Below are 24,782 nucleotides of genomic sequence, written 5' to 3' on the forward strand. Positions count from 1 at the left end.
CAATATTATGGATGTTTTTGGGGTTAGTTGTTACGTATACTAATAATATATGTATATATATTTAAGCAATCAGAGGCATTATTAAACTGCATGACAAAATTCAGAAGAAGGCGTGGCATCAACGCGGTAGGAATTGTTTTTGGGTTACTTATAACATTTGAACTGTGGGAAACCGCGCGTGTTGCACTGAACCCAATCAAGGGAGCAACAGACAATACCTTGCTCTTTCACAATGAAAGGTCTTATATTCTTGCTTCCCCGAGTGGTGTGTACACTGAACAGACGTGTACATGGAACGAGTTGACGGAGTTTGGCAGCGCAGTGGTGGATGTTATTAAGTTTGGTATAAAACGGAAGTTGAGGAAGCAAAAGTGAGCAACACCAAGTAGAGTCGGTGCAAAATGGAGAGCTTATATTTTTCCACACTGGAAGGAAGATGGGACGAGGTTGTGGAGGAATACAAAAGCAGCGCAAGGATACACAAGAGAGCAATCAACACCGCGAACGACACCGCGTTGCACTTGGCGGTGAACGACGACAGAGTGGGCATCGTGAAGGAGCTGGTAGATGAAATCAAGAGAAAGAGGACGTTGTCGGCCTTGGAAGCAGTGAACGAGCGAGGAGATACGCCACTGCACTGCGCGGCGTCGAGAGGGTCCCGCGAGATGTGCGAGTGCATCGCCGAAGCTCTAGGAGGTGAATGCAATTTGATTGTAGCTCGGAACAAGAATCAAGAGACGCCTCTCTACTTGGCCGCTCTTCAAGGCCACAAGGATGCTTTCATGTGCCTGCACTCTCGTTGCCCCGACAAGTCTGTGGGGCCCTGCAGACGAGGAAGCGACGGGGACACCGTCCTTCACAGCACCATTCGCCGAGACCACTTCGGTACCGTTCTTTCATCCTTATGATTATATATAATCTCATGCATACGTATGCATATATTCATAATGTCTTAATTAGTCATGACTAATTCATCATGTTGATGGCAGAGCTGGCATCTGAAATCATTAGTCTGTACGGAGACCAGATCGTGGGCAGTGTGGATGAGAAGGGAATTACCCCGCTCCATATCCTGGCCAATAAGCCTTCCGCATTCGAAAGCAGCAGCAATTTTAGGTGGTATAACAAGCTCCTTTACGCCTGTGAGTATAACGCTATCCCCCCCCCCCCCCTTTCCTCTTTTTCTCTCCTTCTTTCAATTTCGTGGAGCCCACGTAGACGACATCCATCAGGCCCCTCTTTTCACTTCATCTGTTCTTCTTATTTTAAGAATGTTAATATTTTTACAACAATATTTATTTATTTTCCGCACCTTTTATTTTAAAAAATCTAGTTTAGAGTCAAATAAGGACTAAGGAGCTCTCCGCTCCTCTCTATTTTTTTACCAACCAAAATAAAGGCAACCCCTTCAAAATAATCCCTCAATCAAATATTCTGTAAAAATCACGAAACGCAAATTTATAATATATACTGGCAGCTTTACATGGATGACAATTTTTGAAATTTATTTTAACATTAAATTGGGTCTTAACTATTGTTTATACTTTTCAAGAGAAATATAATCTCATAGTTGTATATCAAATTATCAATGACAATTGACATCTTTCTCGTTCCTACGTATGGCACCTAATTTTCCGGTTATTACTCAATGTCCAAAAATTAAAATGTTAAATTGTGATCATTGTTTGTTTTACTTTTCTGGTTAAGGTATTATCGTGGAGCCACTCACGACCTCGGAACGGCGCGCAAAGAGCAGTGACACCTGCCTGAACTGGTCAAACCCTCCATCTCCAATTACTCTGACGGGTAAGTTCATACATATTGCATTAATTAGTTTTAATTTTCTTAATTACTTAGTTTTTAAGTAAGAAGACGCGTGGGCCAAAAACAAAAAGTAGAAGCATGCAGTAGGTAAGTTAGAGCGTTTCCACCTTTTCATAATAATCCCATACTAATAAAACATTTATTCTCATAAAATAATATATTCTCTCTGTTTAAGAAATTAGATATTAAAAAATATAAGACATTTTGAGTCTTTCGAAATGTAATTATTATCTTTTTTTAAAAGTGTTCCCATTAATAGTGACTAAATATTTATTATAAGGTATTTAATATGAGTAAGTATGAAAATATAAGATTAATTTAAAAGTAGGTAACTACTTTAAAAAGGTGAGATTCGGTTAAAAATGCCTTACATTTTTTTAACAGAGGGAGTATTATTTTTCATTTTTGTCCTTAATTATAGTTTATGATGCTTGAGGGAAAAGGTCATAAATTTAAAGATACAAGAATCAAGATTAACAAATATAAAAGATGAAATTAGATTTTTTTTTACAAGTATTAAGTTTTTTATATTTTTGACTAAAATTAGTTAAAAAATATTTATATTTTGAATAAGAGGGTTTCACCTTAGTTATCTGACACAAAGATTAGGACATATAAATTATTCTTTAAATGAAAGTTAACCCACTCGGAAAAAATGCTTGTTGACACTGAAATTTGTTAGGTTTTGTTCAGTGCAACATATTGGATAAAGTTAAACTTAATAATTAATACTAACTCCGTCACAAATTATAAAACACCCTAACAAAAATAAATTTTTATTAATATTTATTTTTTTAATATTACCCTTTTCATTATATTCTCTCTCTTATTATCTCATAAATGGAGTATTAAATGAAAAAAATTTACAAATTTATTTCTTATCTTGAAAAAAATAAGGTTCTGAAGTGCTGTATTTAATAAGTTTTATTGACATATGTGATTTTGTATAAAAGCATCTTATAAATTGAGACAAGAGAAATAAATTTACGTATTAAAGTTTTGAGTTAAGATGTGAAGTTATTCTGCTACTCTTACTTGAATCTCCTCTCCCCCCTTTTTTGAGTGATCACTTCTCATTCCTAGCAAATAATATCATAGCCTGGTGTCGTCCACAATTTGCAAGCTCATTATTGTACACATGTTTAAAGTCTAAAATGGAACTAGCCTTGATCGCAGCATAATTTGAAGCTCGTAAAAATTGGGCTGGTCTTGATTGGAAGCTCATGGGCTATGTTTGAGATGTCTTTAATAGAGGGAGCTTGTGAACTCATATATGAGTGAAAAATTGTGAGGTTGTCTGAATGTATATAAGTGCTTTTGAGCCGATATAAGATAAAATTGATCTTAATAATTAACATAAAATAAAATAAAAGGACCATAAATTTAAAAGGTTTTGAATTAAGATATAACATTTTTTTGCTACTCTTATTCGTTTTTCTTCTCTCCCTATTTTCCTGCAGTTACCCCTTTATTCCCAACAAGATGTATTGGCTCCATAAATGTGGTTTGTATATATGCTTTTCAATCTTATTTACAGGACAAGGGGAGAATAATTTTTTGTCATATTTATTAGTCATATCATCAAATTTTATTATAATTTTTTTTTTACTCTGGTTAAGTACGTTATCAGAGAGAGAGAGAGAGAGTGTGTGTGTGTAATTCCTTGATTGACGCTTCTATGAATCTGCTGAGTTTTAAAGGAATAGAAATTGGTGTGGAGGAGGATATACCAGCTCTCCAGCCCACGTCATCATTGCAAATACAATGAGCAGTCTGATGCTGATAATGAATCTGCTGAATTTTGTTATAGGTTGTTCGGCAGAAAAAGAAGGGGATGCAGAAAACCCAAGTTACGGCGAAATATATGAAAATGTGCCGAGAAATTATTGGATATGTTGTGGCATTTTGGCGCGTGCACTCACCTGTCTTGTTTGGCTTGCCTATGGGGCCTTTGGTACGCTCTCTATCTTTCGCTACCAAGCTAGATTATACTATAGAATAATGGATCATGTAATTTTAATATAACTATCAGAGCTCCTCACCTCCCATGGAGGGAGGTACAAATTTAGAAAATTTAAATTTAATTTAAACGACTTAAATTTAATTTTTTTTATTTTTATTTTTATTAAAATATAATATTTAAAAATGATAAAAAAATTCCAATAAACTTGCTCATTAATTTAGATAGTTCAGATTTAATAAAGATTATTCAAATTTAATATTAAAAATTTTTAATAAGTTGATTGCTCTGTCCATAGCATATCTACATTATTCAGAGTATATATGAATAATCAATTTAAATTTTTAATGTTAAATTTAAATCATCCACATTAAATCTAGACTATTAGATTGATATGCATATTTATTAAATTTTTTTATAATTTTTATATATTTTATTTTAATAAAAATAAAAATCTTAAATCTTAAAACGGTCCAGATTTACACTTTCCTTATAAGAGGTGCAAAGGAGGCTTCCCTCCTCCATAATTATCTAATGTGGGTGTATATGGTTGTTGAATCATGATACATTAATTAATAAGGATTAGAGGATATAAGGAGGAAGAAAGAGAAGCACGTTTGGTGTGGTCAAATACTGGAAGCACTTTGGAAGCATAAAAGTACAGCCTACGTTGGAGGTGGAAGTGCACCCCAATGCCCTCCTGAACGTGACGGTGACGAAGACGACGAAATTCCCAATCCTTTTAGCATCCGTCGTCACAGCGCAGGTCTCTCGCTTTACAAACTCCTCATCATTCTATCCATATTGTCCGATACGTGCATGCACATGGATACTTTCTTCTGATATATATATGCTCTCATTCTAATAATTGCAATTTCAGGTGATACTCGCAAGAACGGGGAACAACATGTTGATGGCAATCAGAACCAGCATGAAGGTAATCTCCCCCCCCCCCCCCCAAAACACACACACACACACACACACCGTGTTCTCCCTTTGAATAGGAAATAGTTAACTAATTCATGATAGATTAAGAAAATTAAGCAAGTCTAGGTATTTTGTGACAAATTAAACATATGAATGTGTTGGTTTTTTTAAAAATACTCCTCCTTTTAATTAATCATTTAAATTGGAGTATTGTCAGCATAAGTTATGCATAAACATAATTATAGGATCAGTATTCTGAGAAATAAATAATATATAGGAGATAAAAAGAGATCGAAGCCTTACATTTAAAATCAAAATGAAACTAACTAGGTGCTATACTAAGGACCAAAGAGCAATAGGTCATTATATGTGTGCAGTGATGAATGTAGGACGCTAAGTGGAGGCATAAATTATATAAAATGTAAAATAATTAAAAAATAAAAATTTACATACCTTACAAGTTAACTCCTACATCCTCCTTATAATTTTTCTCAAGTTGAAGGGGCACTTGCCCACCTTCAATCATACGTACATCCGCCACTGTATGCGTGTTGTAGGACCCCTTTATGAGTTTGGATTGTTTTTCTCACTAATTGTGATTAATCTCATTTATTTCCAAATCATCCCAATTCATCAGTATTACTGGAATATTGCAGCTGCTAAAATGAATCAACAGCAGATTCACAATGTTCCTTTCGATCAAAACAAACAAAAAGGTATCTCTCTCTACCATTATATATAGTATATATGATCAGGCTGGAATACGAATAAATTTGGAGATGTTTAGTTATTACTCACTCGCAAAAAAAAAAAAAAAAAAACTACTTGGGGGTGGGGAGTGTCTACATATTGATCAATGTAACAACCCCGCAGTATATTTATTATAAAAAAAATAAAAAAGAAAAAGAAAGACAGAAAGAGTCAAAGAGATAAGAAACGAGACTAGAAGAATCAGCTGAAGAGCAAGTATCTCTTACCCATATCATGGGCGAAATTGAAAATATTAGACGGAAAACAAGCAATATCAAAAAGAAAAAAAAAAGCAAAAATAAACAACTTATCCTAATTTGGGTGGTCAAGCATTTACTCTTTCTGTATGCATATACTAAGCATTTTATATGCAATTTTTTAAATTTATGCTATATTTATAATCTTGAAAAAAATTATATAAATTTTTAATCATTTAATTCAAGTTATTTTTTAAAAAATATATATATTTATAAAATTAAATGGCTGATAACAAATGTTTACACATCTGCGCATAATAAATTTAGTGTGTATACATGTATAATTTATCTTAAATATAAAAGTTTTGATTCATTAAAATATTGGCTGCGGCGGGACGAATACTGATCCACTGATTCCATTATTTCTCGTATTCCCTTTCACTATCTCCCATTTTGGCACCTGGACTAATACAGTTGATGTTTCAAAACACCCAAGAATTGGCTGAACTCTTCACACGTTTGTGCTTGTACAACGGCAAAGCTAGTGAATCTGCAAGCAGGGCTTTTAGCGGATGCTGCGTATGCCTATGTAAGGGAGTGGTTAATTATATATTCAGATCCTACTCCACACCATACTAATTGCATTATAATTTGCAGGGGGCGATCATGAGGAGAAGAAAAATGGTGGTGTACGAAAGGAATCAGCATTGTTCGTTGCAGCCAAGAATGGAGTGCTGGAAATAGTGAAGAAAATTCTGGCTGATAAACCAGGCGCCATCCACGAAACCAATTCCCAAGGCCAAAATGTATTGCATGTGGCTGTTGAGCACAGGCAACCCCATATGTTTGGACTCCTCAGGCACCAGAGGCTTTGGGACAACCTCGTTCGAGGCGTAGACAATGAAGGCAACACTGTCCTTCACGTCGCCGCCAAGCTCTCCCAGTACAAGCCCTGGCACATCCCTGGTTCTGCCTTGCAGATGCAGTGGGAAATCAAATGGTTTCTGGTATGTGTATACATACATCGTCTCTCATTCTTCTCTCCCTTTTAGGTTCCTCAATCAAATCAACTTTTGTATGTGCAGTATATCAAGGATGTAACGCCGCGCCATGTGTTGTTCCTCCCCAACAACCACGAGGAGACGCCGGTGGAGATTTTCAGAAAAGATCACGAGGGTCTGGTGAAAGACGGCGCGGAATGGCTCAACCACACGTCGGAGTCGTGCTCTGTCGTGGCGGCGCTTATTGCCGGTGTGGCCTTTGCCACGTCCACCACCATCCCCGGAGGCACTCAGGAGGAGACCGGCAAGCCTTACTTGGAGCGCCACCCGGCTTTCAACATGTTTGCACTCACCTCCCTCTTGGCTCTCTGCTGCTCCATCACCTCTCTCATCATGTTCCTCTCCATCCTCACTTCCCGCCAGCAGCCTCGAGATTTCCGCAAAGACTTGCCTCTCAAACTTCTCATGGGCCTGAGTTCCCTCTTCGTGTCCATCACTTCCATATTGGTTTCTTTCTCCGCCGCTTTCTTCTTCGTGCTCAAGGACAACCTCAAGCAGGTCGTTTTCCCGCTCTACGCCGCCACTATCTTGCCTATTACTTTCTACGCCGTCGCTCAATTCCCCCTCTACGCCGATCTTGTCAGGGCTATTTTCAGCAAGGTTCCGCAGGCCAGTAATAGAGAATCTGAAAAGCTTATCCTCTGAAGCTGTTCATTACTTGTTCATCTTCTCCGTGTTATATATCCAATAGCACTCTGTTTCGTTATCAACAGCTCTTGTCTTTTGAAATAATGATCTCATTGTTGTCTTGTTCCCAAATTTTGCTACCGTGTAAATGTCTCGTAAATAAGGTCTAATGAATAACTGCAAAGCTCAGTTTTTGAAGAATTATCCAAATGGCTACCTTTTTTGTATATGAATATTCTCTCGTATGTCAACATTAATTTCGTGGACTTGAATTCTGTCCATCAAACCAATATTTAACGTGTAATTGTAACTTCTTGACTGGGGATGCAACAAGCTTCTCCGGAAAAATTAGTTGTAGATCAATCAATTTCATAGCCTTCCACCGAAAGTGAAATTGAGTCAGGTTTATCAGAAAATAATTATGAATTTGAATGAAAATTAACAGGAACCTCTCATCCATATAAGATGGATTCGGTTTATATTTTTACTTTTATGCACTATGGAAGCTCTTTGAAAACAGAGCGTATCGGAGCAGAATATCTTTGGAGTAACGCATAGCCGATAATTTACTAATGCGCGCAGTTTCCTTTTTTTTTTAAAAAAAAAAAAGACGAGGAGGAAAAAGAGGAAGAGGAAGAAGAAGAAATAACTCATTTATCAGGGTGGAAAATAAGAGGAAAGACAAGACAATCTCTTCCAATCATGGTATAGAAATTTGAATCAGCATGCCTGACTAAACCGGTAAATTAGTATGTTGACTCTAACAAAATGTTTTATTTATAACTGATTTAGTTATAATTTAATTATAATTTTAACTGATAATCTTTGAATTAATATTTTGATTGGTTTAATAATCAGTACACTTTTAATACTTTCTGCGAACTATTAAACCACTAAATCGGCAAGTTGAACGGCAAAGGACGTGGATGTTGGTAATAGCACGACAGGCCCACTTTAAAGCTGGGAGCGAAAAGAAAGAAATTAATAAAAGCAGGGAACATTCATACAAGGGCGTGAGTCTCTGCTTTGTTTTGTTCTTTTTTGGTGTAATCGACTTTTTTTTTTTTCCTGATTATTTTCCAGCCTAACCTCCAGTATTAGGATTTCATTTGGTTCGGTCAAACCCAAATCCATAACCATAAATGCATTCATTGAAGATTTTACCTAAAAGTGATGTCACATGCTATGTAACCCCACAACAGATCCCTTGTGATTAAAATATATAGATACGCTCAAAAATATCTACTAAGGCCGATGGCCAATGCCAATTAATCTAGCTTTGGACAGACCAAACTCCACTTTGTTTAATTTGCGAATATTTGACCCGCTTGAAGTGAAGGATAGACACCTGGCCAGGCGTGAATAGAGCATCGCTATCAACTTTTCAATGGGAAAACGAAATGGATTTTATCGTTCTTTAAAAAATGAATAAATAAATGAAAGACAACCACCAATAATTTGTGTACAGAATTAAAGACAAAGATATGTCTGATGGCATTCATGGTAATCTAGTACCTTCCGGAACGTTGTAGAAGTTTCAACCCCAGCAACTTCGTTTTAAATTATAAAATATTTTTAAATAAAATTTTATATATCAATAAATTTTATTAAATATACTTAATAATATTATTTTTTTAAAATAAAAATATAAACTTTAAAAATATCTATCATTTAATATATTAAAAAAAATAAAAAAATTAATTATAAAGAAATAAAGGATAAAATTTAAATTATTGTATCTAATAAAATCTTAAATTATTCAAAGTATCTTATATTTTGAGATAAAAAATTCTTTTAAAAGTATCTTATAATTTAAAACAAAAAAAGTTTTTAAATAATTCATTCACCAAATTCAAAATGTAAGAATTAGATTACCAATCTACATTTATTAAGTCAGTTAGTTAATTAAATTACATATTTTGTAAAAAAAAGTACTAATTTTCCTAAAATACTCTTTTAATCATTTGTATTTAAAACTATCCCATCCCATTGATAAAAAAAAATTATTGTAATATATAGAATTAAAAGGATATAATTTCGAGGAAATTATAAATTTAAAAGACAGTAGATTAAGGTCTTATAGATCAAATATTATCTAGGACTAATGCAAATTTCTTAATCAATTAACTGTTACATTCAGTGCAGGAGCAAGTTTGTTCTGTTACGTGTCATCGAGATTACCTCACAGTTACACTAAATTGAATAATCTCTGGACTTGAAAAATGGTATCACAATGACATTAAACTTCAAAGTCGCTTAGAGCAATATTATATTGCGATCTCCGGGGACGCGCGCCGATGCTCTGGGAATGAGAGTCTATGAGTCAGTCGCAGACTCGCAGTGGACATGGAGACGTGTCACCAGAGAGACTCGACAACTGCATCCTTCTCACATAGAACAAATCTTATACCAAAGCTAAAACAGTCTCCAGCAAGAGCTTGCCAATTATTTTTTCGTGGAAAACTCTGACAGGATGAGATAACCTCAAATGTGTGAACGTACGGAGCAATGTATTTGTTCCACTTTGCTTTGCACGTACGACAGGCCTTTCCCCCACCTGCCAACACCAGAAGAGAGAGAATTTTGGTCTTTCGTGCACCTCAATTATACCGTAATGTGTGGGCGTGAAACCCCACAAACAGTCTTCCCACTATGATCGCTATTCCCACTCGCTTCTCCCTGTAATTTCCAGAACCTTCCGAGCTAAAGGACCACTATCTCTCTCAATCTCTTCATTCGGCCACTTGATAAGTGCCATTTGAGGAAAGGATTTGTTTAAAATGACTCCAGAACTTTCTAATAATTTATTCCCTGCTTCTCCACTTACGTCACACCATTCTCTTCTATTTAATCGCCTCAACGCTGCGCTTTTAGCTTCTTTTTACATGGGGATGCGAATAACTAACTTCTCTTAACGGCCTAGACGAGTTTCTGCGGGGGAAATCTTAATCCGCCGCGTTCTCATCATCCATATTGCAAAATTCACTGCTTCAGATCATCTCGAACTCCTCTGACGGACAGGGTCTCGTTTGAATTTTTTCTGGATAAATACCTCGATTTCTTTTTATTTCCCTGTTTGTAAATTCCAGTTTACTGACGAGTCCACATAAGTCTCTTCAAGCCCTTTCATCCTCTCGCTTGAGTGATTAAACTCTGTTTATCGCTTTTCTGCGATCCTTTCAATAAAGAAATCTATCCGCATTTATATACTCTGTATCCGGGTATAGAACAGAATCAACCGAACTCATCAGAGTCATTGAACCTATCAAGTCTTTCAAAGTTGCAGAGGAATTCGAGGATGAATTATCTGTACAGAATTAAAGAAGAGTACTTGGAACCATCTTCATCCGACGTAGGAGGTGAGCCAGCAATGGTTCTTCCTCCACAGCCAGTGCAGGGACTTCATGAAACAGGACCACCTCCATTCCTCAACAAGACGTTTGATATGGTGGATGACCCTTCTACCGATCACATAGTCTCGTGGAGCAGAGGTGGAACAAGTTTTGTTGTTTGGGATCCATGCTCTTTCTCTACCAATCTTCTTCCTAGATGCTTCAAGCACAACAATTTCTCAAGCTTTGTCCGCCAATTGAACACTTACGTATGTATTATTCTCTTCATTGCCTCTTCTTCTATTTGTACTTGCGTGATAGTGAACGAGGGTTAATATCATTTTAATGTGACAGGGTTTTAGAAAAATTGATCCCGATATATGGGAGTTTGCAAACGAAGGATTTATGAGAGGACACAAGCATCTGCTGAGGAACATACGAAGAAGGAGAGCGCCTTCTCAGGTTACTCCATCCTCCCAAGCACCAGGTCACTGTGCTGAAGTCGGCAGGTTTGAAGTAGATGAAGAAATTCTACGTTTAAGGCGTGACCGGCAAGTGTTGATGATAGAACTCGTGAAGCTTAGACAGCAGCAACAGAACACCAGAGCCTACCTTCAGGCGATGGAGCAGAGGTTAGAAGGCACAGAAATGAAGCAGCAACAAATGATGGCTTTCTTAGCAAGAGCATTGAAAAATCCAGCATTTATACACCAACTACTCCAACAGAGGAAGAGAAAGGAACTGGAGGAAGCCATGACTAAGAAAAGAAGAAGGTCAATTGAGCAAATACCAAGTGATGTTGCTGAATCAAGCAGTGAAAGTGAGGGAAGGAATCATGTTAAAGTTGAGCCCACAGAAGTTGGGAATTATGGGTTTGAAGTGTCTGAGCTTGAAGTGCTAGCTATGGAAATGCAAGGTCTTGGTAGGCGTAAAAGAGAACAGGAAACATTTGAATCACCAGAGAGGCTGGACAACGAACTTGATGAAGGATTCTGGGAAGAGTTTTTTAGTGAAAATGTTGAGGGTGAACTAGATATTCCAAGCGATGCAGGTGAAGGTGAAGATATCAATGTCTTGGCCAAGCGCTTGGGTTACATGGGTTCAAGTCCTCAGTGAACCTCACGATTTCTGACACTGAAATTGTGGAGCAGTATATGTGGAAATCGTTCGGTTTTGGTGTTTCTAACCCAATTCATGTCCTTTTTGTAGCATTTTGTTGAATCCCCAGTTTCTCATTCTTTTCTCAATGTTGATTAGGTGGCTTGAACCCGCTGCTTCGACAGGAACCTGTGGTGGCGTTAACTAGTAGTCATTTTTTAATCTCAGGTTTAGTTTTTTCAACCCCTTCGTATGCAATATTTCCCCGTTATTATCGTGTTAGCCTCCTGTGATTCTAATTTTTGACTTCATTGAATGTAGATTATCAGAAGCTGTGGAGTGGATGAGAAGTGGCTGAAGTAACACCAGGGACCATCAGTTACTGAATATTGCATTTGAAGCAGAGCCTGAATCGTGGTTTAATTTTGTGTGTTTCATTTTTCTTTTCTCCCCTTGCTTTTTTTTGCCATGTTCATTGTTGTCCTCAGTCATTTGTCTGGATTAAATGAATGCCACGGTGGACAAAATCCGTTGTGTTACATCTGTATCATGCAAGCAGCTCCATGTTCTCATGTCATGAACTATTATTTGCACTATTTATGGACTCTTGCAACGAAACGTGTCTCTCTCTAGAGCACAAGCCAACCATTGAAGAGCCCGTTTATGAAAAAAATGATTAATCCAAGTTGCTGATGTTTGTGTGGACATGTTCCATGATCCTGTTGTGAAATGTTCCACAGGACATGATAGTGAAAACATTTTACAAGTGGGCTCGAAGCATATCGTCAGATCAAGTGGTGGTAATACTAAAAGCTAAAACTGTGGTCCGCGAAGTTGTGTGATTGATATCTCAGTCGTAACGGCAGTGCCCTGCAGCCAAAAAGTCTATTAGGTAGCGAACCTGGGATTTTTGTAAAAGTCACGCTTGATATGATATTTACCCGAGTTTCTCTGGATTGCCTACTAAAATTGAATCTAGTAACTCCAGCATTGATTCCACAGAATGGGGCAACGTGTAGAATTATGGCAGGCCACACTTGACACTTCACCGTCAAAAACATTCAACTTCACTAAGAAATAATATATATATATATATATATATATATAATCATCAAGTGGTTGGAGTTCAGCGTTTAATTCTGAATTTGCAATGGAGCATGGGCTGGATTGCTGGTAAGGACTTTGAACTCAATAATCTACGTGGCAGGAAGTTCTTGTGATCCATGGTTGACCGCGTTCGTAACAGAATTGAAGGTGCATGACGCTCTGAATTAGGATGGTGCCAATGATAAACGAACAAAATGAACTACCTACTCGTACAGTCCAGTTCTTTGAATTGACACTGTCAAGATTGTCATGCTACGCAGACATGAATGAGCAAAGAAGGTAGGTGACAATTTGGACGTTGATTTCAAGTTGGAGAAATTCCATGGAGTTGAATTCAAATTTAAGCTGCCAAACTTACAGCCGACTCACCAGTCAAGACAATACTATCAATATTTATCATTATCAATATTCAATGCTAATATGCCCGGTATCCATAGGCTGCTGCAACATATAAAATTTAAAGTGAGTGATTTTATTTATAAGTCATGAATAAGATATTTGTTTTTTTAAAAAAATAACATGATTACAAGAGCCACATTTGCATGAAAAATAATTTAAAGTTCAATCTGTTTTCTTTTTTTGAGTTATATATATTAGGTTATTCAAATGTAAGTGAACAAAAAATGATATAAAAAATTTCATATTAAATAACGTTAAATTTAATAATTAATGTAATATAAAAAATAATTTATATATTTAAATTTTAAAATTTTAAATTAAAATACAGTTGTTGCCTGCAACTCAGTTTTGGTCAAAAGAGGGCTTTTAAGAAGGGACGGAGAAAGTGGGCTCGAACTACCTATAAAACCGACTAGTCTCTGCAAGAGGGTCTTTTCCAGGATCAGGAGACTGATTCCTTCAATACATCAGACAATTTGGGCCTTGTGAAATGGTTCTAAATGAGTGAATATTGTAATGACAAGTTGCGCCCACTCTATTTTATCCTCTCTCTCTCTCTCTCTTTTTTTGCCCTTTTTTAATCAAGGTCTTATCTGCTTTTTCATTCATTGGAGGTTTGCTAGACCCGTCGTCAGCTTCACTTTCAAGTTTCAATTCACCAACTACACCTTGCTCTGTAAATATTTCAAAAATACTATTGTTTATGATATATATATATATATATAAAATTGGATGTGGGAATAACGGTGGATTCTCAATGCAAATATGCTAGACTCTGAGAATTTCCTTGCCAATTCCCCTTTCCCTTCTTCGGCTCATCGTGTTCTCAATTTTGTTTCCTTCCTCTGACCATATTAATACCACTTTTGGTTCCTTGCAGAGTGTGCCGCATTCATTTACAATGATATTCGTAAAACCGTAAAAAAATAATTTAACATCCCGGTAAACCTTTAATTGAAAATAATAAATTATATTGCCAGAATTATAGTTATAAAATTTTTCTTTTTAAATGAAAAGAGAATTTTAATTAGTATAATGTAGTAAACAGAAAATTATCTTTTCTTCATTTGACAGTTCACTTTAATATCTAAATTATAAAAAAAATAACAAGAATCTTAGTATATTTATTTCCCATATATACTACGTATAATTTTTTGATAAACACATGCCGCTAGAGATGGTTATTGAACCATCTTTTGTTGTTACTAATATGAATTGAAACTGACACATATAGACACGCACATTACCCACGCGTGTAAATGATAGTATGCCTGAATTGTTAATAATAACATAGGTGTTTAAGTAGCAATATACTACTTCTATTCCTATATATAAACTGTTTTTAATTAAATCCTGCATAAATTTATTATTTAATTGACCTTACATAAAAATACAATGATTTTTTAATCTTATCCCTAATAATATTATAATGAATATTATGATGGTGGTAAGGAAAACTTACAGTTAATGATATATTCAATTTTTTAAGATAAAAATAAAATTATTTAATTACTTAAAAGTATTATTATCATTTTTTATATTTAGAAATAAAATAAATTGTTAAAAAATATTTTATATAAAAGGACGGAGGAGTACTCTATGCAGACAGCTCATTCGTGTAAATATAATACACGTGGAAACAATATATAATAAGTTGAAATTATGGCTGCATTAATTAAACTCTTAATTGGTAAATATTTGGTAGGCTCTTGAGAGAGCTATATATAAATTTTGCTGCAGTGTTGACGGGAGAATCTGGTAATAGAAGAACCCGTGAATTATGTATGGCCCGCATGTGGATAGCGTATTCCTTTCCACTCATTAATATGCCTTCCTTCTCTCTCTCTCTCTCCGCCCCTTTCCCTTTCCCTTTCTCTCTCTTCTGCATGCGGATTCATTTCAGATAGCAGTGCTGTATATGGGAATTAGAAAGCCCAAAGAGGAGCACTGGAACATTATTACGAGCTTGTTATCATAACCCTCATATGTGTGCCTTTAATCGCTTAATATGGAAACACTGTGTGCGTGCGCGCGCCTGTCAATCAAACTGGGCAATAAGATTCACTCCTCGTTCAGTCATATTCGTATCTGACTAAGCTAGCGATTTTAGCTTCCCATAAATGTCAAATTAGTCATTTGCATTTGGAAGCGTTCTGTCACGGGCTGAGAGTCTGGCGTAGCACACGACGCCCGTGCGGCGTCCTGGAGGACCCCATAATCCTCAGGACAAGCCTTACCACGTACGGATCACACTGGTTTCGCCCTGCCATGGGCTCATCAGGGAGGCGGCACTAGCTCCCGACCAGTTGTGCACTCAGTCCGAAGACTGAGGCAGAACACCCCCAATGCTAATGTCGCCCCCTTTACCCATATTGTGCGAGGCTAACCAGCGGACCGTTCATTATCTTGGTCTTTACACGGTCACGGAGATATCATCCGTGACATTCTCCCACACCCAATCTAGCACGCCCTCGTGCTAGGGGAGAACGACTCCGCCCAAGGATCGTACATACAGTACTGCCACAAACACATCAGCTTACTTGCTGAGTGGCCACCCGAGTCCTGCACTCTTCGGATCCACTCGCACCCGCGAGCCAACAGGAGTGGAGTCGACAACGGCCAACCTTCCTGCCCGAGTCCCCACTTTTGGACCCACCTGCTCGGAAGCCTTTTTGGAGCGGTGCCGAGGTCAACCAATCCCAACGTGGGACCCCACGCGAGCACGACAGTAAAGTACGTCTTGCTCTGATATCAACTGTCACTGGCTGAGAGTTTGGCGCAGCACACGGCGCCCGTGCGGCGTCCTGGAGGACCCCATAATCCTCAGGACAAGCCTTACCACGTACGGATCACATTGGTTTTGCCCTACCATGGGCTCATCAGGGAGGCGGCACTAGCCCCCGACCAGTTGTGCACTCAGTCCGAAAACTGAGGCAGAACACCCCCAATGCTAATGCCGCCCCCTTTACCCATATTGTGCGAGGCTAACCAGCAGACCGTTCATTATCTTGGTCTTTACACGGTCACGGAGATATCATCCGTGACAGTTCACTAATGCATATACCATTGTATTTTTTGTAAATATCCTGTTCCACCTTAAAAGAAAGAAAACATGAGATAAAGTGCAGAATTTTCTCCGCAAAATTATTAGAGTTAGGCCACCGTATCTCGAAAGGACATCTCTCGAGTTAATTAGTCAACAGACCATCCCGGCCATCAAAATCTTCAGAGGCGTACTAATTAAGAGTTCCCCATAAAACTAACTTTCCACGCGATACTTAATCAATTTCCTGCAAGATTTTTGGAAACAATGTAAACCCCAAGAAACCAACTTCGAAAAGTTGATATTACAGGTCAAATTGTGATCTCCATTCTTGAGTTCCATCATTCTCCCAGCACTACTTATAAGTCTTTTGTATATGCAGATCACAGCGTACTTGTATATGCAGGTTACGTTCTATACATACATACATACATACATTAGCTTGAACTAGTTCTTAAACCCATTTGCTACCTGCAAATTAACTCCTCAGAGAAATTGGACTTTGTGATATTAATAAGATCTCAGACACAGGATTCCAAAAGATATACACCAGCAAATCTGAAATATTTGCCTATGTGCATTCGAAATTCGCAGAGGTCTAAATTATATGATGGGTCCTATTTTACATGCCAAGGGTATTTGGAATTGCTTGCATGCTTCTGCTAATTCGTGCGTAGCTTTCTCACGCATGGACCCTAGCAAAAGTAAGTTTATTACAAAGACAATTTTGACCTCCAAGCCCAACGAAGGTACAAGCAAATCTTTGCTAAATTTTTAGTGCACGTATGTGGATAGAATGGGCAATGCTTGCTATCCTTTCATTGCTTTAGAGTTGGATTTGGAATAAAGAGAGATAGATAAAGAGGAATTAAAAAGCAGGAAAACCATGCAAATTCTCTCCTGTGGGGTTTGACTGAGCACTTTCACCGTGCACAGTAGGATATGAGAGAATGATGATGCCAAAAGATAGAGGGACAGAAAGAGAGAGGAAGAAAATCCTCAAGAGTATAGTGGAGACAATTGTATGTTTCTGAATTCCACGAAACACATGATAACTGCATGGAAAATATGTATACCCAATTGGCTAGAGAATTATTCTGTATATCAGTGTGTATTTGTAATATATACATAGAAAAAAGATTTTAGAATACATATCACATTTTCATTGATTAATAAATTATAACTAAGAATAATCAATAATTATAGTGTTTGGGTGCAAAGTAACAAGCATTCACTGATTTACGCAAGTGAAATTACAAAAGAGCCGAATGGCTTTACAATCTAGGCAAAACTATAAGGTACGTAATGACTAGGTTATATATATAAGCTTAAAGTCAATCAATGAATCAATCATGTTGGTTGTGGGGTTATCTCTTGATATTTGCCTTTATTCTCACTAGCCTTTCTAGCCTTCTTCATCTTTTAAATTTGTTTTCCAAAATATATATATATATATATATATAAAATAAAACTTGTCATTCTCCAATCCCTCTTATTTTTTCTCAAAAAAAAAAAACCATGTCATTCTTCTTATTGGTCCACAAATATTCATTCCATTCATATCAAATCATATTGGGTTTGGGTTGTTTTGTTACAGGAACTAAAAAACAGAAAAAGCGCCAACATATCAGATCCAGCTCGCCATATATAAAAGAACACTTAAACAAAGAAAGAAATCAGGGAACGAAAGGGAATTTTACGAATCTTGTGGATCTTTTTTTTTTTTTTTTTGGTAAAGGATAGTTCTTAGTCTTTTCCCTGGCATTCTAATCCTTCTATATCTCATCACTCTATCTCCAGACTTTCTCATTCTTTTTTTTCTTGTCTCCTTGCCTTTTTTCTACGACCCAAGGTTATTTTATTTTATTATTTTCTACGTACGTGTTTAAAATTTGCTACCTCTTCCTCCATAGTCTGCTATTGTCATCATCACCTTCTTATCTCTCCTGGTGGCTAGTATTATTTTAGAATAACCGGCAGGTAGCTGTATATTGATCAGTTTATAAATGTATAATTCTCTCCTTTTCCTTTTTTTTTTTTTGCCACATCTGTCGACACCAAAACAAATTAAAAAGTAGGGTGAGCTATTGGGTAGTGGGATTGTGCTGAAGAAAAAAAAATCTTCTCAAAACCTGGGTTTGCCATGTTTGATTGCATCCTTACAAATATAGACACATGCATACAGAGAGACTGGAAAGAGATATATCTGAATAGTCGTGCAGAGTTGCTCAGACAAGCAATCCATGGCCTAGATAGCGACTTGGAGAATAATCCATCGTCATCGTCATCATCTCTTCACGAGACTAATTCTGCTTTTTTCCCACCAACTGAATCATCCCTTTCTCTCTCCCTTCCGCATCTCTTCACAACAAAACTCTTCAGCTTAATTAGTTCTGTCGTCAATTAAGCAAGGTTTTGCACTTTTCCGGGCCCGCCTTCTTCCTAACTAGTGCCTTCCCAAAGTTGCAAGAACCCGAGTAGTAGGATATAGGATTTCAAAGTTCAAACAAACAAAGACATATTAGAATATCGTATCTCACTTTTTCTTCTTCTTGTTTTTCCCTGTTGGAGTTTTCTGCAAAGGCAAAATGTTTCCTGCGGCGATGTCCAATTCTACTACTTGTTTGTCCGTAGAATCCTCTGTCTCTTCTGCTACTAGACTTCATGACCTCTCTGGAGTAAATCCCGTACTCTCCACAATTCCTCCTCAGCAGCCTGCAAAGATCAAGAAGAAGAGAAGCCTCCCCGGAAACCCAGGTTATTTAATTAATTAAGCCCCTTCGATCGATTTCTTTAAATCACTATTTGTTCTCTTTATCAGCACATATCATGTGTAGGTTTTCTGTCTTTTGTTTTTGTAAGTTTAGCTTCAACAAGAATTCTAGTCCAGACTCCAGTATTCTCCTAATTTGACAAAGTTTACTCAGTGGTTAGGTTTTCTAATTATTTTTCTTGGTGTTTGATCATGGTGTTTCATTTCAGACCCCGATGCAGAAGTGATAGCCTTATCCCCGAAGACTCTTCTGGCCACCAATAGGTTTGTGTGTGAAATCTGCAACAAGGGTTTCCAGAGAGACCAGAATCTTCAACTTCACAGGAGAGGCCATAACCTGCCGTGGAAACTGAAGCAAAGGAACAGCAAAGAGGTGAAAAAGAGAGCCTACGTTTGCCCAGAGCCTTCATGCGTTCATCACAACCCCTCGAGGGCTCTGGGGGATCTTACTGGAATTAAGAAACACTACTGCAGAAAACATGGAGAGAAGAAGTGGAAATGCGAGAAATGCTCAAAGATCTACGCGGTTCAGTCAGATTGGAAAGCGCACTCTAAAACCTGTGGAACTAAAGAATATAGATGTGACTGTGGAACTCTCTTCTCCAGGTATCACTTCATTCTTTTCACGACTACTATTTTGCTGAATTCCGACATAAAAATATATATAAACATTCTCGCGGTGATAATTTCCGAGATACTTGGTTTTTAAATTAATATATACGCCTGCTTTTGACTTCACTGAAAGTCAGGTGCAATTTCGTGAAGAGAGAAGCCTAATAACTAGGAAAACAGTCTTTGTCTTGATTTTGTTTTTCAGTGTGGATTATTAATTGCACTGGAATCGTAAGATATGCGTCTCCGTAGACACACATTCTGGGGATAAAGTGCAATGGGCTGATTGCATGCAAGTGGACACCGATAATACGAGTGTCTGTTACTGGTTATTTCAAGGGATACCGAAATTTTAACAGTTTCTGATTCGTAAAACTGCCAAATGAATATGTGCGTGGCGACTTCAAAAAAGCACATCCACGTACCTTTTGTTTTATATACTGTATTGTCTGTGACTCGTGAGATAACAATTTTGTGTAATTTTTTATTATTCATTAGTCTTTATTGGATGCATGCACATCCATATATGACCATATATATATAAATATAATCCATGACATGTGAGTAGTTTCGCATGCAAGATATGCATATCCAATTATATAATTGACAAGTAATAGGGTTTTAGCTAGGTTACACTAGAATTTCCAGACTGTCAGACGGTGCTCAATTATCTTCCTGGCTTAAATATTCTCTCTCCTGATGTACTTACAAATATCTGTGTCTGGAGTGGCTGCATTCTCGAAAAATATGATGGCGAGCTATTTTTGTTTTCTGAAAAGGGGAATAAGTATGATACTTGAGAAATTTGTGATGACCTCTCTCTCCCTTCTTTTTTGCTTCTTCGCTCGTTCTGTGCGTTTGTTGGTCCGAGCCTTAATCATTGTAAAATCTGCGAAATCTGCAAAAATATCTGATATATATGCCCAGTTAATTTCTTTTGGCTTCAGATATGAGTCATATGTATGGGGTATTGATTGATTTCAATTGTTTATCTTTTCGTTTCATACATGCGCTCTAGTTTCAAAAAAACTTTGTCATCATAACAGTTACATATTACCAATAACCTTAGAACATTTTGAGCCAATACCATCGTATGGCAACTCTTTTTGCATGCATAAGCTTATCCTTGTCTTGTCATTCATCACTCTCTCTTTCTCTCTCTTCCCTACTTTTAACTTGACTCTCTGCAACAAATCGATTATCTCTTGTGTGGCAGCCGAACTCTCTGCCCCGTGCATGATTTCCCTCACCTTTTTTGCAAAACGCGGGACACTTTCTACGAAGACACTACGTCTGCTAAAGCAAGTTCTCAAATATATGCATGCATTATTTCACCCGCATTTGCAAAGATCAATGAAAAATGAGATAGTCGCGTCCCATACCATCATTTGAAAAGTTGAAAAGCTATAACTATATGTGCATACCATGTTTATTTTTCATGAGAGTCTCTTAATCTCTTGAAAATCAGTGTGCCCGAAGAAGATGGACGTCATCATTAATTATTTATTTATTAACTTCTTCCATATTTTCTTGTTGCATTCAGGAAGGACAGCTTCATAACTCATAGAGCATTCTGTGATGCATTGGCAGAAGAAAGTGCAAGACTCTCAGCAAATCAACTAGCCTCGACCACCACGAACCCACTGTTCCAATCTCTCTTCCTCTATCCCAACCAACACAGCTTCCTCAATAATCAATGGAACCCATCTCAAGAAAACCCTAACCCTAGCAACGCTATCCAAATCAAGCCCGAAGCTCAACATTTCCAGATGCCTCCTTCGTTTCTTCAGGAACCTCCTCATTCTCATCACAAGAGCTCCATGATAAACACACCTTTTCGAAACCTCCACATGGCGACGCAACCTTCCTCAAACTCTGCCACGTCAGCCCACCTTTCTGCCACCGCTCTCCTCCAAAAGGCTGCCACCGTCGGTGCCACCCAAATCACGCCCCAACCATCCCAGTCTCAGCCTCATCACCTGACTCATCAGCTCAGCGTGAGCGAGTTTGGATCAGTGAATCAGCTCGGGTCGGTGGTGCCTGACTACATGAGAGGGTTCGCGACTCGGAATCTTAAGAATGAGCATCTAACGAGGGATTTCCTGGGTCTCACCGACGACGCCCACAACGGAGGAGACGGAGAGAACGGCGGAGCGGTCAACCTGAAGGATATCATGACGTTCACGGGGGATGTGTACGAGCACCACCATCACCACTCGCTCTTCAAGTACCGACAAGGTTTCGGATTCGTTGGGACTTCCAATGCCCCCGAGACGTGGACCAATTATTAAGCCCAACAAGAGAAATACTTCCAAATGGCAAGGGTAAAATGGGCGAGAAGATTTCTCCATTATAATTTATGTATGCTAGGATGGGAGTCAGACGTTTGATATCAAGTTGTGCAGTGAAAAGATGGTGTGTGGAGAAGTTTTTCAAAAAATAAAATAATTAACTATATATAAATTAATCGAATTCCAAAGAAAGAAAGAAAGAAAGAAAATTCCTCGCTCGCCATCTTTTGACTGGGGAACCTGTAGCAAACGTCTAAAAGTATAATTAGGCTTTGTTCATGAACGTGCAGGTCAGTTAGGTTTGGTTTTCCTTTTGGCTTTTCCCTTTCTTTTCTAGAACTACGACACCGTTATATTCAGATGTTTGTTACCATTCATCGATTTCTCAAAGATAGAACTAGTTCTATAATTTTGTTTCGTCACCCAAACTGTAATTTTATTTCGTTGCCAGAACTATATACACACACAGAGATATAGAGAGGAACTAGAGGAGGAGACTGTGTGCATGTGTGTGTGGTGGAATTGCAAACAGAGAGATATAGAGTCAAGAGGTGGGGAGGATGGTGGCTTTACCTTGCCAGTAAGGCAACAGAGAAAATGTCACATGCAAAATTATAATCACTTATCCTTTATTGCTATCGCCATTCATGTCTTGTCTCTATCCCCAACAGCTTTTCCCTTCTGCTAACAAATTAATATTTTTTTTAATTTATCTCGTATTTTTTACCTTCATTTAACAGTTCCTGTAAACAAGTAAAATGTCAAGGGATGCCTAATGCATGTAAATCATTCATCGTTTATATACGCATGTACCAAATTAAGGTTTGTTAGAGATTACTGGGATGTGATCATTCATGTGTGCTTATGAATTTCAAAATAGAATTTGTTTTTTATTAATTGATTTTAGATATAGAGGCAATTAATTATTTACGTTCCATTTCCTTATAATCTTTACCGACTAAATTTGTATTTACCGTACGTAGTATACCGATCGAAAAAATTGTATTTACTGTAAAACTTCACTTTTTCCGCCTGCTTAGGTAAATATAACTATATATACACGATACATATACACGTTACGCAGCTCAGATGGGTGGAAACAGAATGTACCAAAATCCCTCCTATTAAGTTAATTATGAACCATGAAGTATTTTGTGGTGAGTGATCATTGATCAGTCTCCTTGTGATTGTTCTCTTTGGGCGTACAATGTATATAAAAGACAGAATGAAATTGATTAAGGAAAAAACTCATATACTTATAAATCTTATATTTGAGGTGCTCGTTTCTAACTAAATCAAAATGTGTGCATCATTTATAAATTATTTATTCTACAATAAATTTATGTAATTAATATTATTCACACAATAAAATTCACTTATTTTAATTTAATTGAATAAAAATATATTAAGTATATAAGACTAATTAGTACCTAAGCCTTACCCATTGATTAATATGTGTGTGCAAGTCTTTCGTATTTATGTTTATATCGTTCAGCCCGAACGACTGAATTCATGTCATGATGTCGAGTGATTAGTATTCTAATTTCTCTATGTATGTTATCCCCAAAAAAAAAAAAACAAACAAAAGAATTTAAGTACCCGATAAGAGCTATAGATTAATCACTGGGAAATTTAAATCATATATACGCATTCTTTGTCACGAACTTCATCGTTCAACCCTACAATAAAATAAATAAACAATTATCAATTAATAGTTCACGTACGTGACATTACCGATCTTCAATTTTTAAACCCAATACAAATCTAATGTTAATTAATATGTCTAACCTTTTTTTATTATTTTCTATGCTCGGAACAATTTAAACTAAGACCATCGTACATTATGCCCTGTAGTATTTTCAGTTCTTGATGAGGTTGTTGACGTTCCTCATGCCGTATTGATTAATTATCAACATGTTTTACTCGAACAAAAATAAATTATCAATATGTAGATTAGGTTTAACCCCGTAAGAGGACATTCGAGGGGCATTTGTTGTACACGTTTTTCTCACTGATTTTTAAGAGATATAGAAATTTGATTTCAAATCATTACCTAATTATTAGCGTAGCATAGAGAGAATTATAAATAAATAATTAATTAATTACAAGCACGGCGATATTTTATTAACGACGTCCCCATCACGGGCGGTGTCATGCATTTATGTCTTTTTCCATACTCGCGCTGTGTGGCATAAATAGAAAAACATTATTATTTACATCGATCCCTTCAAAGTGATCAAATTCATGATCGTGAAATCAATCATAGGTTTTGAATGGGGATATCGCATCTGGTTGAAGATAAAGTCTATGTGTGATAGAGAATGAAGCAAGTACTACCGAGAGAGATGATGAGTTGAAGTGATCACGTGTAGGTGGACGCGGATAGAGTTACACACACACACACACACGTGCCTTTCATTTTGCCAAACCATTATACTTTTTGATTTCACAAGCGTTCCATCGATCTCACCATTTTTTGAATATCAAAACAAGAATTAATTAAGCTTAGGTAGTTAGATAAATATCATGATCCTGATGTTAAAAAAAAAAACGTATCTAAATCCTTTGCTTTAAAAAACAATAATTCATGAGATCAAGCATCCTTGATGGACTAATAGAAATCAGGTTATCTTTCCACATCAAGGAGCTTGTGGTTTTGAAAATTATTATTGGTATAATTTTGGACAGCGAAAGACGTGGACTGCGAAGCAAGAAGTGACGCAATTTTGCATTTAGCTAGCTTAGCTGAATATCACAAGGATTCAAATCTGTAGCTTTTTT

At 37.0% G+C, this 24,782-nt stretch overlaps 3 protein-coding genes across 3 annotated transcripts; all 3 read left to right on the forward strand.

Annotated features, from left to right (window-relative positions):
• Positions 1 to 401: 401 nt before the first annotated feature.
• Positions 402 to 7,573, forward strand: LOC129295577 (uncharacterized). The gene is made up of 10 exons (XM_054934115.1): positions 402 to 885; positions 990 to 1,142; positions 1,708 to 1,806; positions 3,635 to 3,778; positions 4,365 to 4,550; positions 4,665 to 4,721; positions 5,368 to 5,427; positions 6,155 to 6,247; positions 6,316 to 6,665; positions 6,744 to 7,573. The coding sequence occupies exons 1-10, from the start codon at positions 402 to 404 to the stop codon at positions 7,362 to 7,364; spliced, it is 2,247 nt and encodes a 748-aa protein (XP_054790090.1). The 3' UTR covers positions 7,365 to 7,573.
• Positions 7,574 to 9,662: 2,089 nt separating this feature from the next.
• On the forward strand, positions 9,663 to 12,315 carry LOC129305887 (heat stress transcription factor A-7a-like). Its single transcript, XM_054946065.1, has 3 exons — positions 9,663 to 10,947; positions 11,033 to 12,004; positions 12,098 to 12,315. The coding sequence occupies exons 1-2, from the start codon at positions 10,645 to 10,647 to the stop codon at positions 11,792 to 11,794; spliced, it is 1,065 nt and encodes a 354-aa protein (XP_054802040.1). The 5' UTR covers positions 9,663 to 10,644; the 3' UTR covers positions 11,795 to 12,004; positions 12,098 to 12,315.
• Positions 12,316 to 18,253: 5,938 nt separating this feature from the next.
• Positions 18,254 to 22,645, forward strand: LOC129289574 (protein indeterminate-domain 12-like). Its single transcript, XM_054926366.1, has 3 exons — positions 18,254 to 19,082; positions 19,308 to 19,704; positions 21,254 to 22,645. Exons 1-3 carry the CDS (start codon positions 18,914 to 18,916, stop codon positions 21,999 to 22,001), a joined length of 1,314 nt encoding a protein of 437 aa, XP_054782341.1. The 5' UTR covers positions 18,254 to 18,913; the 3' UTR covers positions 22,002 to 22,645.
• The last annotated feature ends 2,137 nt before the right edge of the window (positions 22,646 to 24,782 follow it).

This window comes from Prosopis cineraria, unplaced genomic scaffold (genome assembly GCF_029017545.1).
Source record: "Prosopis cineraria cultivar Desert tree isolate PC_DT_omini unplaced genomic scaffold, ASM2901754v1 PC1, whole genome shotgun sequence".
In the NCBI taxonomy this organism is placed as follows: Eukaryota; Viridiplantae; Streptophyta; class Magnoliopsida; order Fabales; family Fabaceae; genus Prosopis; species Prosopis cineraria.